The following is a 17,582-nucleotide window of genomic DNA, read 5'->3' as shown; positions in this document are numbered from 1 at the left end:
TTTCTCCTCCTCCCCAGATCCATCTCTCTCCACTAGATCCGGCGGCCTCGCCTGCCAGTGAGGTGAGAGAGGGGGGTCCCCACTCTTGTTTTGTAGTTCAAAGAAGCCTCAAGTAGAGACAAAATTTGTCGGACATGGTTTTTTATCAACAAAACTAACCCCTTTTCATTTCAAGCTTCTATAACCATTTCCAAAATAGTCATATTCATCACTGCGAGGTTAAGATCAACCACTTGATTTGGGTACACACTAACTGAAGACCAATTAACTAGGTGGTTTTTTGTCCTCTGCCCCGTTACCACATGTCTACCTAAAAAAGTCTACTCCTTTTTCGACATTTTCGGAGGGCTATAAGAGACAAGCATGTAGAAAGGGTGTTATATTGCTACTTAAATTAGCTTTGATAAGAACTAATCTTCCACATATAAAGAATAGATTCTCTTGCCAACCCTTAGATATTTTAGACCAACGGTACGATTTTCACTACTTGGTTTTGATGAAAGCAAACTAGACAGATAGGGTCCACAAATTGGAGAAACCAGTTAACCATACAAACATACTCGATAGAACTACACATAATGTTAAGCTAATAATACTGAAATGGTAGGTAGCTAGTCATAGGAACACAAGATAGCCTAGTGAAAAATTTCTCCCAGAGGATGCGCAACAGAAGCTAGGGCCACCATTTAAAGATCTCCATGTTTGCATTTTAGGGAAGCTTGAGTTGGCTTTTGAGATGATGAGGATGGCGCTCGAGAGAAAAATGTCTTTGTCACAAGCTCCTCACGGTCCTCCTAAACTACCTTCCATTGCTGCTTTAGGGACACATGAGATAAATGAGCATCAGTGGGTCCAAAATCAATTTATGGTCATGGTGTTTCTCATGTATCACCACACGAGAATATACCAAATATAAGAATCCCATTAAATCATTCATCACCAAAATCACATCAATTGGTCAGGAAATATCTAATATTGTTAGGTACCATGGTCAACTGAGAGTTCGGCCACAAAAGTCCACAACTGATTGTCAGATAATCTCAAAAAAGGCTAAAGGATAGCAAAGCACGATGTGGTTAGAAGTTGCTATATCCCCACAGAGTTCACAGTCACGTCTCTAGGTCACATTCAATATTTCCAGGTGCTTAGTTGACTGAATTGTATTTTGCACAAATCTTTTTTTAGTTTGCTGCAGTACTATCCTCTATAACCTGATAGTGAAAATCCTATGATGCATGTCTTTGTTGATCAATTAGAACACCCAGATATTTCAAAGATTGAGAACCACACATGTGGGTAAATTTTGACAACAATAAATGCTTATCCATTTGAGTCTTGCCCACACAGTATGACGGCTATCAGGATTTAATTCTAGACTCGGCAACCACATGTGAACAAAATGCAATCACCATAATAAACATTGCACATGCAAGGTGGACTCTAGATCAAAAAACCAAGGGCGCATTAGCAAACAAAGGATGCATGTGTCCTTATTAATTGATTTGCATCCATCAAGCCAGCTGAAGTTATAAACAAATTTATATTTGTTCATTAGGACATGAGTAATATGTGAACCCTACCTAGTGTAGTGGATAACCAGGATACACCACTAAAACATGTCTCTAATCTGCATGCTCAAATGTACTCATAATCATAACACTTGCTTTCATCAAAACCAAGTAACAAAGTACTTTGCCTCCAAGAAGAAATCAAATAATCAACAAGCAAGCATTAGCATAATTACCTGGAGCTATGTCTAGATACTTGGACAATGCACAAGGGTGGACTGAGCCTTTGAAAGAAAATGGTGCCATATCAACTAATATCTTATTTTCAGGTCAACGTGATCAGCCATGTCTTTATGTTGCAAAATTTGGATTTGCACAACAAGTAAACAACATCATCACAATCACATGTCAAGGTCAGGAAAGGGTGAGATGCTAGCAGGTCCTTCAATGTCAACTCTCTTGCAGAGGTGTCACTCAGAGTCGGGTCAGGGTACAACTTAGAATGACTTGGGTAGTCAACCGAGATTTCCTTGTCATAAGCCATGAGTCCCTTGCTCCAATGGTCCCATCAACTCATTCTGTACAAAGTCATGGCCCTCCAACAAATTTCTTTGGGGTTCATCAAGCAGTCTGACTCATAGAGTGTATCCATGTCATCATGCAACCTTTCATCAACATCTTTTCTTTCATATTATTATATCTCAACAAACTTGATCATATCATTACTGAATGCAACATTCTGATCCAGCCACACAGACAATTTCTCATTGTCCGGGTTGCCAGGCATCACCTTAGGAAATGTGATGAATCGCGTCACATGCATTTTGTCGAGCACGTTGCAGAACAGAATCCCCGTCGATAGATCAACCCAACCGAGATTCTCCAAAGTGAATCACCTTGGAAGCTAGAAACAAGGTCATCCATGCTCTGACATGGAACGATGAATCCACCTGCAACATTTTACCACTCCAAACCCAGGTCCTGAAGGAGAAGATATGGAGGGTAAAACCCTAAGGGATTGGTGAATAGCACAATGCGGCTAGGATGAAATGGTCGCCGGCGTGGCAGGGCAAGAGGCCATGATCCGAGGATGTGAGGATGCGCGAGAGGGGGCGACATGGGGGTCAAAAGGGAACATGTGTCCATTGCTCTATAATTTTCTGCATCACATACCGGAGAACACATCTACTCCGTGGGAAATGCATGCTCTACTCAGAAATCACCTTTCTTCACCTCGTTCTGGTGCAAGAGAAAGTTGAATACCTAAAATATGTGGACACCATAATATATTTGTCTTTGAAATTGTTTTTGCTTCTAGGAAGACCAAGAGTCTGCATCACAACTTTGCTGACCGTAGCTCAAGGAATAGACTACGGGCTCCGCAATCAGTTTATCCATACATCCATACTTTTAATTGAAGTGAGGCAAACTTCTATTTTTTTCATGACTGGATCTTCATCAAATTGCTTCGTGGCGGCATAGTTGCACATGCCAACTCTATAGGTGATATGCATAGTGCAATTTTCAAAGGCATCATCTTTAAATTCCACCTGTACAAGACACTTGATATAAATGATGTTAAATTGCAAGAAACTAACCATGTAAATGTTGAAAGTGTAAATGACGTTCAATTGCAACAAACTAACCACTTAAGTGTTAAAAGTGTAAACGACTTTCAATTGAAATAAACTAACAACTTAAGTTCTAAGAGTGTAAATGACGTTCAATTGCAACAAACTAACCCTTAAAGTATTAAAACTGTAAACGACTATTAATTGCAAGGAACTAAACGTAAGTATCGAGAATGTAAGCCATGTTAAATTGCAAGAACTAACCACATAAATGTTCAAGTGTAAATGATGCTAAACTACAATAAGCTAACCACATAAATGTTAAAATCGCAAAGGATGCTAAACTGCAAGAAACTAACCATGGTGAATACACAAATACACATGGGCTAGGAGCTACGCATATAATGAAGAGGAACACATAGATATACTAGGGTTCTGGTCGAAGCATAGAGCTAGCACAAAACCTGGTCTGGCGAACTGGTCACCTTAGTCTCGCCCGGTCTAAATCCATTATAGGGCCACACACCCGGATCATGATTTTTAGTTCTAGAAATGTCAACCATGTTCTAGAAAAGTAGTAGGTTGATGCTAACATGTAGATTGCTCCACCTGCGACACTTTACCGCTCCAAACCCAGGTCCTGGAGGAGAAGGTATGGAGGGTATAAACCCAAGGGATCGATGAATAGCAAAACGCGGCTAGGATGAAATGGTCGTCGTCGTGGCAGGTCAAGAAGTCGGGGTCCGAGGATGTGAGGATGTGCGGGTAGGGACCTAGGAGTAGGCAGCGATGGCATGGGGCCGACCTCATAGACAAAGTACTTGCGGTGCCCTCTCAGGATGGGTAGGAAGAGGATGTAGATAACGAGGAATTCCTTCTATAAGAAGAGGATGGTGGGCATGCCGCGGCCGACTTCCATGAGGCCAGGGCAGTAGACGCACAGGTAGGAGGTTGGTCAATGATGCAGAGGATGACCTGGACAATGTGGCCGCCGGTTGAGAAGGCCTCCACGGTAGTGGCGTTCCTCACGTTGGCGAGGTACGCCAGCGGCTCGAGGAACATCCATGCGGGGGAGGGGACACGGCGTCATGATGTGGGTGCCTCGGGGACTCGCATGAGATGGAGAAGATCTTGCACATGTCCTCTTTGCTGCCGAAATTAAACATCGTGCTCGGGCGACGGCAATCGGTGGTGGGACTGATTGGGGTTCAGATCGGATTTGCGATGTGGGAACTATGGTCGGCGGGTTGTGAGTGCTGAGTGAGGCTGGTTGGGGACAGCTGGAAATAAAATCTAGATAGAAGGAAACAGGAAAGAGAGCCATATGTTTCCAAGGTATGCCATGTATCAATAATACTCTGGCCAAGCACGTAGACAAAATATTAAGCATACTTTTAGATTTTAGTATACCAAGGAAAACAAACACACAAGTATCAATTCTTAGTGGCCAAAAAAGGGTGGCGTCCAAGATCCAAAAGCAAGCGAGTACCATGTATTAGCAAAACCAAAAACAGTTTTATGTATGTTTTCATACAAAAGGTGGGATCATTGGGAATGGTACGGCAAACTAAAGTGTCAAATACGCAGCAATATGTACATAACCAATGTTAGATTTTGAGCCAGAAAGAAATATAGTTTTCTAGACACTCAAAGCACATGCTGAAGAAAACCTAGAGCCATTAGCAAGCCAAAGCAAGCATAATATGTTGAACCCGAGCTCCTATCATGGTAGTCCTTTGTATGGTCTCCGTCACCGCCTTCCTCGTCAAAGGCCTCTGCTCGATTCGTACCGAAGGTGCCCTTCCAAGTAACCTCCCTTCTCTTCCATTGATTTCCCCATCATTTTCTCCCATTTTGATTTTTGGCCCCGCGATGGTGCCAAGCCATCGGTAAAATGTTGCATCGGGGATCTCCCTGGATCGTTGCCCCTCCCCTATCCCTTAATCTCCTGCAAACTTATACCTGTCATACCTCCAAAGACTCAAAATAACATTTTCTAGCGATCTCGTGCTTCACTATTGGTATCCAAAAAACTGAACCGACCTCCTTTGGAATCAGTGCATGCTCTTTCTTCTTCCATGGATAGGCAACAGTCCTCTTCACTTGAGTTGGAGATTTATCATACCACATCTACTGCTCTAGCTGGAGGGAGTCTCTGTCAAATTCTTGTGCATGTAATGGCATCCCTCTCAACCTCCTCTTGGAGGCCAAATTTGTTGTCTTTCGATGCATATCCTTGGCAAGCAGATCTTCAGTGTCGCTTCAACTTCTTTGAGGAAGCCACCGCCTCCTTAAGGGGCATATTCCTCTCCGGTGCAAGTTGTTTGACAAGATCCTCGGTGTTGGTGAGACATTGATCCTCTATGTCCAAAGGATGCTAGATGAAGTCGTCTTCATCCACCTTTAGGTTGTCGGCCATCATCTTCATCAACGGCGTTCGGCTGCGGGTCCTACTCGATGGTGATTTTTGGAGGCGAGGCTTTGAGGTGGAGTAGGGTCGGTCGACTCTCCCAGCGCTTGCTAGACGTGTGGCCCTCCACGTGCCCTCTACCTGCATGGTTGAGTGGCACGTGTTATCTGGGGCATTGTAATAATTTGTCCCTTGGGGTATGTGTTGACTTCTTTTAATCAATGGCGGGCCTTTTATTTTGCCTGTTAGGAAAATGGAAATGAACTTAAGAGATTGCAAAATTCACGTCATCACATGACGACATTGAATGCACTAGAATGGAGGAAACCATCAAAATGAGAAGGAAATTAGTCATAAATTCTTCAAGATGAATCAAGCTCATATGGCCAAAGTCATAATACTAAAATATGTCTCCAGAAATAACGAAAAGGAAAGTAAAGTTTCCAATGTGTTATGGAAACATATGCATCTCCAAACTTTCAAGAAAATATGGAAATTTCAGTGTTCTGCCAAATAAAAAGGTATGCACTTATAGTTGCTAGTCTTCCATTTCATTTATGTGTACAACACAAACAACGATGATTTTCTTACCAAATGGAAAGTACACACGCCATTCAACCATCTATGTCTAGATCTATTTAATTTCGAATTTTTGCAAAAAAAAAGGCAAGATAGTCATCACACTTGAGCCATAGGCATACCACATGGAAAATTGGAAACGACAATCCAGTGGGACATGATGGCCTATGTATGGAGGTCAAGATTGGCAAAATTGATAGTGTTAGTGATGTGATGTATGTTTGAATGATCATCACTTGAATTAGGCCACCAACAAGCGGCACACAAAGAGAGCCGCATGCATTTCATTAAGGTGGAAGTTTATGACGCCAAAGAATGTGTGACCCATATACAGTTTGAGAGATGGAGACGTGGGGGGTTTCTATTTTATCTAGTGGAACAAGATGCACACACACACACGAGCAAATATGACAGTTTGGAATCTACAATTTGTTCTATGGTATTTGTCTAGCTGCTCCATTGTTTCTTCAATTTTAATTCAATGCACCATTTTTCCAAATGTTGACAATGATGCTCATAGACGCCTAGAAAGCGAGATATACAACTATTGTTGAGTTTTTTTATTTGAAAAAATGTAGGAGAGATGCATATGATTTCACTATCACCAACCCTAGTCGGCTTTGTCCCCATCCTCTCCCCTGTCATGCGGCCTCGTCGGTGGCAAGAGGAGTTGGGAGCCATCTGTTATGTTTGTCCTTTACTTAGGTTTTGGTTTCCTGGCGGTATCAACGAGGTGGTGGCGATGATGGTGTGTTTGAGTAAGGTCTCTTCAGCCTCTTCCTACCTCCACTATGCCCGATCCGGCGCCAACGAAGGGGTTGTCAGAGTTTGCATCACCAAATCTGTTGGCTGTCTTTGAATATTGGCAGTTGATTTGTCTATCAAGGAGTGCAATTGACTAGCTATTGGTGCAGCGACTTTGACATCTCCTTTTGTGTTTTTTAGGCATGTTTTGGTTTCTCCAACTCTCTGGACTGGTGGTGATGGACTGCAATCCTGTACTGCGTAGGGTGATGCTCCAATTCATGTTTCTTCACCGATTTTTAGATATCGTTTCAAGTGACAAGTGGTTATTGTGGTCTTTAAAGCCTGGTATGGCATGGGCGTTTGCAGGTGTCCCTCTTCTTTACTATTGGTTCGGTGCGATTTTCAATCTTCGGCGAACGACAATCAATCAAAGGAAGAAGAAGGCTAGTATGTTTTTCAGTGTAGTTTTATTGTTTACTTGTCATTCTGTGTCTAGTTGTCTTTCCATTGTACTAGTTGTTTTCCTTGATATTTATCAAATGCGAGATGCCCGTTGGGTGCCTTTCTTCACACAAAAAAGGATCACCAACCAAAGAGTCTATATTTTTTGACCAGAGTATGAATGAATCCAACAATCAAGCAAAAGTAAAACATGAGGCAAGAAATGAAGACCTATCCACCGCATGGACTTTAGTCAGCTATGAAATGACCCACACGTCTACTATAATAGTGATGGTGACTACAATGACTGAAGCACAAGCAACACAAGTTCAAAATGACCATCCACCTTGAACCGACACTGCTTGAGCGAGCATAGACACCACATCACCAAGTTACGAGTCCACCAGCCCAACATCGTAAGACCCAAAACCACCTTGATCATTTTTTAGCAAAAGAGAGGCCTCCCTCTCTGATTTCATATAAAGAAAACAGTGTTATTTTTTACAAAATGTTGACAACCATCACCAATCAAACCAAAAGTTGCCACGAGCGTTGGTTAAGAGAGTTGAAGCCCATTACATGTTGGAGGTACAAAGACCAACCAACCATCCACACCAGGATCAAGCAAGATCCAAGAAAAGGAGGCCAGGCAAAAGCTGGAAACCCTCCAAAGAATCTACTGACTCTGGGGTAAACGGTACTTTTACTAAAATAAAAGTAGTGAACCACAACAGCAGCACCGGGAGAGCAAAAAGGGGAAGCGTAATAGAGCCAACCAAATGTCACAGCCCTAGCTTAGTCTTTGCCTGTCATTTCATGATCATCATGTCATCATGCTTTAATTCAAATGAATTTCAAATGGGGATAGCTGAAAGCCTCAGAAATCATTTTGGAAATGATCAAGATAAAAAAATTGCTTCAAATAAGTCCAAGAAAATGTTCCTGTTTCTCTTTGAAAATATTGGCAAGAGGTAAAATTCAAACCAATATTTTTAGGAGCCCAAAAATATTTATTTTGGGCTTTTGAGTTAATCCAATAATTATTTGCATTGGATTTATATTTGTTATATATTAAATGTACATCCAATAATTCTGGAACTTTTTATGTGGTTTTGGATATTTTACATCTAACCACATAATTATTTTTAGAAGCATATAAAATGGTTTGATTTTAAGTCAAATCAAAACATATTGCAAAGTAATAAAAACAAAAAAAGCAGAAATAGAAAGACAGAGCTTACCGTAGGCCACCTGGCGGCCCACTTACTTGGCCCAGCCCACCCAAGCCGCCACCGTCTTCAACCTCCTGCCAATAGGCAGGAGGGCGTGTGCCCGCGGAGCACACGCATGCGCGAGGCCACCTCTAGCCTCCCTGCTTGCGTTGGACGCCTCCCTCGACGCCACGGAGCCCTGATCCTTCCCCCTCTCTCATGTCCTCTTTCCCCTCCCCTGGACCTCTCTCTCTCACACATCTCCGAGCGCCTCGCGGTGCGCCGCTCCTAAATATACATCCAATAATTCTGGCACTTTTTATGTGGTTTTGTATATTTTCATCTAACCACATAATTATTGGATTAACTCAAATGCCCAAAATAAATATTTCTAGGCTCCTAAAAATATTGGTTTGAATTTTACCTCTTGCCAATATTTTCAGAGAGAAACAGAAACATTTTCTTGGACTTATTTAAAGCAATTTTTTTATCTTGATCATTCCAAAATGATTTCTAAGGCTTTCAGCTATCCCCATTTCAAATTCATTTGAATTAAAACATGATGAAATGATGATCATGCAATGATAGGCAAAGACTAAGCTAGGGCTATGACACCAAACAATTTTTAGTTATCTTCAGTTAACCACAAGGTCAAAGAACTCCACGTCTCCAACCTTGAGATGCCCGATACACTTCACTTGCTTTTTTCTCTATAGCACATATCCCGTGCGTTGCAACGGGAGAAAAATTACTATGCATTTAAAGTTAGTGAGAATTATATGTGCAAGCAAAACCCTGTGCGCACGTGAAAAGGAACATTTAGCTTCTCGGTTTCGCCGAGTGTGAAGTAATCAATCCGCTATTTTTCTATCCATTGATCGAGGGCATTTAAGAGTTTTTGTTATGTCATTGTACGTAAGAGAAGGCCCATGAATTATTCAATCTACTTTTCCTGTCAATCGGGGAGATTTTAAGGTATGAACTTTCTGAATATTGTGGGAAACATGACCCATTTTTTAAATCCTGAACAGTTTTTCGAAAGTTATGTACTCTTTCAGAAAAACGTGAACAAAATTTGAAACATGAACATCTTTCAAAATTCGCAAATATTTTTTGAAAACAACAACATTTTTTTATAAAAACATGAACATTATTTGAATCTGTGAATTGTTTTTGGAACGGGAACATGTGTTAAAAATTCATAACATTTTTAAAAATGTGTATCTTTTAACATTATTTTGAATTGTGAAAAATTCACTAAAACAAGAATATGTTTTGAATATGGAGCATTTTTTAAATTGCCATTTTCTTTTTAGAAATCTTGAACAATTTTGAAAAACAATAAAAGTTTTCGTAAAAATGGGAAACATTTTTCAAGTTCTGAATATTTTTCAAAATAGCAACACAATTTGGAATTCTAAAAATTTTCTATAATTTGATTATTTTTTTGAAATTATGAATGTTTTTTGAGAATTTTGAATTTATGAAATAAATTCAATAAGAAAAAAACTTGGAAGTGAAATAAGAGATAGGGGAAGGAGAATAAAAATATAAATAAAACACTGAAACAAAGAAAAATAGGCCAGCCATTATTAGTTGTCCTGTGCGAAGCTCCCACTATTTGTCGCCCTGTGCGGAAAATAGAATTTTCACTGTTGCGTGGGCAAAAAAATAAGTGGGATGGCTACGCTGGGCCACAGCGCGCGGTCCATGTATGAAATTCTAGAAAAGCCTTCTTTTAGCACACGAATGCATAAGAATTTAGTACCACCTTGGATAGGAAAAAATTCTTTTCGGCAGTGAACGGATGAAAAAATTGGCGAAACGCACCTTGCTTTATCAGTAGGTATAGATATAGATATAGATTAGTTTTGCTCCCAGCCTGAGCACCCTTAGTTCTAGCTCCCTTATCTACATAATTGCTCAATTAACGATCCAAGAGCACTTTTGTTCAAACATCACTACCTAGGCCATGGAAGGAGGAACAAGGGGATGGACATGCACAAACCTAGGGGAGCAGAAGAGCAGGCACGAAAGATGAATCCATCCATGACCAATGACAACTCCAAACATGACTAGAGAGGGAAGGTGGGAAAGTCCAAAGACACGCCCTCATCATACATGAGCCGAGGAAAGAGGGGGTTACCCGCGATGCCTGCTCTGCTACAAACTAGGGGTCCTCAGACAACCTACAACCAGATAACACCAACATCGCTTGTGTCCAGACCAGAGCCATCTGTCGGGCGGAGATTAGGCGACAGGAGGAGGGAGAGTCAGATCTGGCACGGTCGCCGCCGGAACTAGCCGAGGATGACTGTGAGAAGAGAGGCATGACAACATGAATGACGTGAGTGACATGGGCTGCACAAGAATAGTCTAGAGGAGCAGACACCGCACCATGATACGGTTGCAAGCATAGCCCACAACGCTAACATTCCACCAGTGACTTCGACCAACAAAGAGGGAGGGGGAATGGTGGTAGGCAAGCTGGGGAAGCTATGGGTGGGGAACCACCTGAGTCTCCCTAGAGGGGGCGACATGGGGGTCAAAAGGGAACATGTGTCCATTATTCTATAATTTTCTGCATCATATACCGGAGAACACATCTACTCCGTGGGAAATGCATGCTCTACTCAGAAATCATCTTTCTTCACCCCGTTCCGGTGCAAGAGAAAGTGGAAAACCTAAAATATGCTGAGACCATAATATATTTGTCTTTGAAATTGTTTTTGCTTCTAGGAAGGCCAAGAGTCTGCGTCACAACTTTGTCGACCGTAGCTCAAGTAACAGATTCCGGGCTCTGCAATCAGTTTATCCATACATCCATATTTTTTAATTGAAGTAAGGCAAACTTCTATGTTTTTTTCATGACTGACTCTACATCAAATTGCTTCGTGGCGGCATAGTTGCACATGCCAACTCTACAGGTGATATGCATGGTGCAATTTTCAAAGGCGTCATCTTTAATTCCACCCATACAAGTCACTTGATATAAATGATGTTAAATTGCAAGAAACTAACCATGAAAATGTTGAAAGTGTAAATGACGTTCAATTGCAACAAACTAACCACTTAAGTGTTAAAAGTGTAAACGACATTCAATTGCAACAAACTAACAACTTAAGTGTTAAGAGTGTAAACGATGTTCAATTGCAACAAACTAACCCTTAAAGTATTAAAACTTAAACGATTGTCAATTGCAAGGAACTAAATGTAAGTATGGAAAATGTAAACCATGTTAAATTGCAAGAACTAACCACATAAATGTTCAAGTGTAAATGATGCTAAACTGCAATAAGCTAACCACATAAATGCTAAAATCGCAAAGGATGCTAAACTACAAGAAACTAACCATGGAAAATAGACAAATATACATGGGCTAGGAGTTATGCATATAATGAAGAGGAACACATAGATATACTAGGGTTCTGGTCGAGGCATAGAGCTCGCACAAAACCTGGTCTGGCGAACTGGTCACCTCAATCTTGCCCAGTCTAAATCCATTATAGGGTCACACACCCGAATCACGATTTTTAGTTCTAGAAATGTCAAGCCATGTTCTAGAAAATTAGTAGGTTGATACTAACATGTAGATTGTTGGCCTCAACCCGCATCCCATCACATGTTGACATGCTCAACCCCCAGACCATCTCTGAGGCGGGCTTTGGGTCGATCATCTTGTTGATGGCCAACATTCGCATTTGTTGGTGGCATCATGGCCGGCATGCTTAAGTTTGACCATGCGGGCTGATGCGGAGGCAGCGTTGTATGGTGCTCATCAAAGTTGGTTAACTTGAGTAGCCTTGAAGATTCTTGCGAATTCGCATGGCTCGAATCAAGGTGTTGTGTTCAGCAGAGCGACAAACTTTGGGATTATGACAAAGCAACAAATGGTGGGGTCCAATAGGCTAATGTTTGGGATTACGGCGGAGCGACAAAATAGTGGGTGTCTGATAGGCGCTATGGAAACACATGCGGTTACAAACTTTCATGAAAATATATGCCCATTTGAAATTTGCCAAAAAGAAAGGTATGTACTTATAGTTGCTAGCCTTTCATTCCATTTATATGTGTATAGAACACAAACAAACATGATTTTCTTACGAAATGGCAAGTACACATGTCATTCAGCAATCTATGTCTGAATTTGCATTTTGTATCATCACACTAAGAATCCATAGTCATAAGCACATGCGCAGTCAAAAAAAATCCTATGGAACATGATGGACTATGGTGGCCAACCTCAGTTGAGTTGAACTGTCATAGGCAAGCGTGGGTATTATAGCAAATAGATGTTGTGATGTGTTGTTAAAGTAGGGAGACCAACTGCCAAAAGGCACCTCTCGGAATGAGCATCGAACCAAGTCACAGACAAGTGGTGGAGCGGCGAGGGGCAGTGATCTTAGATGTCAGGATTTGGGATTTCTGCATAAGAGAGACAAAGCAGCAGAGAGAATGTGACATGGGCTCTTTGTTGTTCTATTTCGAGACCCGCATGCATGTATATTCATTAAGAAGAAAGTTTACAACACCAAAGAATGTGCGACCCATATAACACCACAGAAGGCAGAGAGATGGAGACATTTTTTAAACGAACAAAAGCTTTACCTCATTCATTAATTAAGAAAATAGTTGCCCGGTTAATTTACAGAAAACCGGGCGAAAACCGCTACATGCTTGGCCTCGAAAAACAACCAAGCCACAACCCCATGATACAAGCGGACTACTCCCAAATCATAAGACCACAAGACCACAAAGAAAGACAGACAAACGCCCCCATCACGACACCCCTACAATCCGCTTGCACATGAAATTCAACTTCACAAGTGAGCCCCCGCATATCGAAGGTAACTAGAGGAAACAACATCGGCAAAGGCCACGGACCTAAGCACACCCGTGATGACATGTCCAAACACTGAGAGCTATCCATGAAGCAATTGTCGACGCCTTTCCTATAGCGCCACTCTTCTTACTTCTACACTTGTTTGATTTCTCCTTCAAGACGACAGGACGAGAGCTAGCACCACCACTTTTCTTATCCCTGTTGGCCTTCTCCTTGAGGAGACACCCAATTGTCTTGCCGGATCCAGGGTTAGCAACGTCCAAGGTAGCGAGGGAATCACAAATCTCTTTCGCTATGAGAGCCCTAGGCACACGAGCCATCGCTCTGGGTGCGACAACCACATCACCTGCAGGAACCATGTGCCCAATGGACTCGGATGAGCAAGACATTGCAACGTCTGAATCTCCCTTCTCCTCGAAGTCGAGCATATGGCTGGGCTCAAGGGGTGGTAATGGCGGTAATGCTACAACTGAGATCTCAAGGGGGTCCACCTTCAGTTACTCGACGGACAGAGGCGGAGTCGATTCCCCACACAGCTCCAGAAGCTTGGGCATGATCTGTAGCATCGGAGCCACAACCACATCGATGCACGAACCCTCAGAGGCAGATAACGACGATCTGACCCCGGCACAAGGAGAGAAACGTCCATGAAGCCCATCTCCACTCTCGTCCTCAAGGTTGACATCAGGCACAACCAGGGGGCGCGGTGTAGGAGCGGTTTGCAACACAGGTGACACATGAGAGAGCCCGCTTAGAACAGACTCAGCTCGCTCTAGAAAGTTCCCCATCTAAAGCATCCAACCCTGCATGGAGTCAACGACATCGGCAGAGGTTGTACCGTTTCCTCGAGTCGAAAGGAAGCCATGTCGAGGAGCTCGGAGAAGGCAGAGAGATGGAGACATGGGGTTTTGCTATTTTATCTAGTGGAGCAAGATGCACCATCACACACATGAGCGAACACAAACAGATTTGAATACGAATATACATCTGTAATTTCTTCCGCGGTATTTTCCTTGCAGCTCTGTAGTTTTCTTCATCTGTAATTTTCTATACTATGTCAAACATTGACAATGACGCACACAAGCACCCAAAAAGTAAGATATACCACTGCTGTTGAATTTTGTTCATCATATACAGGAGAACGCATCTAATACATGGGAAATGCATGCTCTCCTCAGAAATCATCTTCCTTCTATAACATACAGACACCATCGTATATTCAAGTCATATTTGAAATTGCTTGTGCTTGCTATGGCGACTATTCTACGTGTACTGCTGTGTAGGAGAAACTTCAATGTAACTCTTCCTAGCTGATACCTAATAAGCACACAATTTCTAGGAAGGCCACAGGTCCCATTCACAGCTTGGCAACCCGTAGCTCAGCGGTCGGTTGATCCATGCCTCCATGCTTTGAATTGAAGTGAGGCAAACTGGGGATGTTGTTGCATTCTGTTTTCTTGGTTGCTCCATATGAGCTGCTTTGGTTCAAGAGGAGGTTGGTTGAGCCAACTCCCTGTAATCTTTACGTATACTCCACAGGATCTCTGCGCACCGCCTCATGCTCGGCCGGTTCCTCTTCTTGGGAGCTAGGCATTGCAGGGCCAGCTCGTACATCTTCTCGATCGCCAGGTTCGTCGCGTCGTTCACTTCCAGATTTGGATCCAGTGTTAATATCGCATCGCCCTTCGAGAATTTTTCCATTGCCTGTGCCGACCATAAATGGAGCAAACTTAATTAGCAAAACCAGATATACGGATCAGTTGTCGATCTTTCTGAATTATTGTACAGTACATATTTCATTTGATATTGAAAACTATTAAAGGTACAAAGATAATGATAAGAGTGGCACAAACTAACCCATTTTGCTGTGACACGTTCGACGATAGCCCTTTTAGGTTCGATCGGGCGCCTCCCAGTAACCAACTCCACTAGCAACACTCCGAAGGAGTAGACATCACTCTTCTCAGTGAGCTGGTATGTTCTGAGATACTCTGGGTCAAGGTACCCTGCTGTTCCTTTGACTTGAGTAGAGACATGGGTAGCGTCAGTCGGAGCCAGTTTCGCAAATCCAAAGTCAGCAACCTTAGCTCGGCAGTTGTTTGCGAGAAGAATGTTTGAGGATTTGATGTCCCTGTGGATGACCGGCTGATCTGCACAGGTGAAATATATGGGTCAGAATCTTAATAGTGCAACGAATCATACTTTCCCCTGTTTGAATTGAGATATTTGACATAAAAACTCTCTGGTCCTCTTCTATCACCAATTATAGCTCTAGTCTAAATTTGGTTTCGAGAGTCGAATCCCAGTTTACATATAGGCTTATTTCCTATTGATACCAGGAAGTATCCTAGGCTTGGTTGTTATGGCAGTTCCAGAAATATTCAACATGGGTTTCAGCTTATCTTCCATCTCAAGCTAAGCAAAAGCAGCCAACAGATGCAATAGTACTCTGTTTCTTTCTGAAGGATTCTCCAGCGCATCGTATCTGAACTAAAACAAGGAAGTGCTGCATTAAAATTCTTAATGCTCTTTCTCTAATTTCTTTTCCGGGGATTTTTTCTGAGCACAAACAAGTATTGGCCACCCGGTATGCCAACATCATTTGCCAAACCTTTCAGATTCAAGAACAAAAAAAACAAAATAAGAACAAAAATTGTCCAACAACCTGAGAAACTTGAAACCAAAATGCAAGGAAACATTAATAATTACTCTGCATTACCAGAGTAGGTGTGAAGATAGGTAATGGCGTGGGCCACATCGATCGCGATTTCCAACCTCACGGAGAACTCCAGAACTTTTCCATTCAGACCTGCATACGTCTAAACTCGGTAAGACGATAGAATTAGCAAAAACCATGGCACTTGTCATCCCCATAGGAGCAGCGGGCAGGACCCTATGATTGTTACCTTCAAGGTGCTCTCGAAGATTGCCATTGGGAACATACTCCACAATGATCAACTGCTCACCACCAAACTCAAGGAACCCATGGAACCTGACCAGATTCAGGTGCTCGATGCATCGCAGCGTCTCTATCTCGTTCCGGAACTCGTGGCCCATATGCTTGTCATACATATTCTGAAATGAAAAGAAGACGAACATAGCCATGTTATGTAACAGTCACCAAGTTATGAGAACCGATCATAAGAAGTAAGCCCTTGCAAACCTTCTTGGCCCGTTTGACGGCGACGAGGGTGCCATCGCTGAGCTGACCCTTGTACACTGTCCCAGAACCACCCTGCCCAATCTTGAGGTTGGGTGAGAAGTTCTTCGTTGCTTTCTGGATCTCTGGCAAGGTGAACTTCCTATCGCCGGGTACCTCCCTCTCTGAAGAGTTCCTGAGGGTGGAGCCATATAGTCCCCTAGCTGATCTCCTGCTCTCGAAAGTGCTCCCGCTGGTAGAACCTTGAGAGCTCAGCGACTGCGAGTCTGTAGATTCATAAGAAACAACCGTCATCTATGAACTTGACAAATCGAATGGAACAGATGGAAAACAATACTCAAAGTTGTACTAAGTGTGCATCAGTTAATTTGGATCAGAGGGAGTACTAGTAATTAGGAAAGTACAAGCTGAAGGAGAGTGTGTCACAGACGTCTGATTAAACTAAGGCTCAAGAGGAGAATGCATCTTGTACTGTTATTGCCGTACACACTACTGTAGTACACAAACAGTACACCTGCAAAGATCCTAGAAGACGTAGTACAAGCGAGTTATAAAAAGCAAAGTTGAAGTACAATCGTACGCGTTGACCAGGCACAGTTGACGAATAATACATATCATATCAGCAGAAGAAGAAGAAGAAGAAGAGGAATGACATCTTGGATTAGAAGAGCAAAGGGGCCACTGGAGAAAAGGTTGAGGGAAGGCGGGTGCGCACGTACGTTGGTGTGAGGCGTCGAAGTCGACGTCGGAGAGGGAGGTCTCCGGCGAGCGCGCGTCCCCGGGGGCGAAGCAGGAGCGGAAGGCGTCGAGGAAGGCGGCTGCCCCGCGGACGCTGCCGGACGAGCGCTCGGACGAGGCGGTGGTGGTGGCGACGGAGTAGCGGGAGAGGTCGTCGCTGCCGCCGATGAGGTCGCTCATCGGCCTCCTCCTGGGCGCCGAGCCGGCGCTGCCGCTGCTGCTGCTGCTCCTCATGGAGGTGGCGTGGCGAGGCGGCAGCCGCGGAGAGGAGAGGGAAGGAGCGGGACGACGCGCTGGCTTCGCTATTGCTGCGGAAAGCGGTGGCTTTGATGGACGACGATTGTTTAGTTTGGCGCGTCAAGGTGGACTAATTC

At 43.0% G+C, this 17,582-nt stretch overlaps 1 protein-coding gene and 1 pseudogene across 1 annotated transcript; both read right to left on the bottom strand.

Moving 5' to 3' along the window:
* Window positions 1-783: 783 nt before the first annotated feature.
* On the bottom strand, window positions 784-4,800 carry LOC109783654 (uncharacterized; annotated as a pseudogene).
* A 9,604-nt stretch (window positions 4,801-14,404) lies between these two features.
* LOC109783680 (calmodulin-binding receptor-like cytoplasmic kinase 2) lies at window positions 14,405-17,582 on the bottom strand. Its single transcript, XM_020342278.4, has 6 exons — window positions 17,190-17,582; window positions 16,474-16,736; window positions 16,217-16,385; window positions 16,030-16,119; window positions 15,168-15,460; window positions 14,405-15,014 (listed from the first exon to the last, which is right to left on the bottom strand). The coding sequence occupies exons 1-6, from the start codon at window positions 17,440-17,442 to the stop codon at window positions 14,796-14,798; spliced, it is 1,287 nt and encodes a 428-aa protein (XP_020197867.1). The 5' UTR covers window positions 17,443-17,582; the 3' UTR covers window positions 14,405-14,795.

The sequence above is a fragment of the Aegilops tauschii genome, chromosome 4, assembly GCF_002575655.3.
Source record: "Aegilops tauschii subsp. strangulata cultivar AL8/78 chromosome 4, Aet v6.0, whole genome shotgun sequence".
Lineage (NCBI taxonomy): Eukaryota > Viridiplantae > Streptophyta > Magnoliopsida > Poales > Poaceae > Aegilops > Aegilops tauschii.
Note: the sequence above shows the minus strand (reverse complement) of the source record. Positions and strands in the feature narration are given on the sequence as shown.

What these genes read in the sequence shown, in the direction of transcription:
- LOC109783680 (XM_020342278.4), bottom strand. Translation starts at nt 17,442, where the DNA reads ATGAGGAGCAGCAGCAGCAGCGGCAGCGCCGGCTCGGCGCCCAGGAGG. An exon ending in CCGTCAAACGGGCCAAGAAG is followed by an intron (nt 16,386 to 16,473) that starts GTTTGCAAGGGC and finishes TTTTCATTTCAG; the next exon opens with AATATGTATGACAAGCATAT. An exon ending in CTATCTTCACACCTACTCTG is followed by an intron (nt 15,461 to 16,029) that starts GTAATGCAGAGT and finishes TCACCTGTGCAG; the next exon opens with ATCAGCCGGTCATCCACAGG.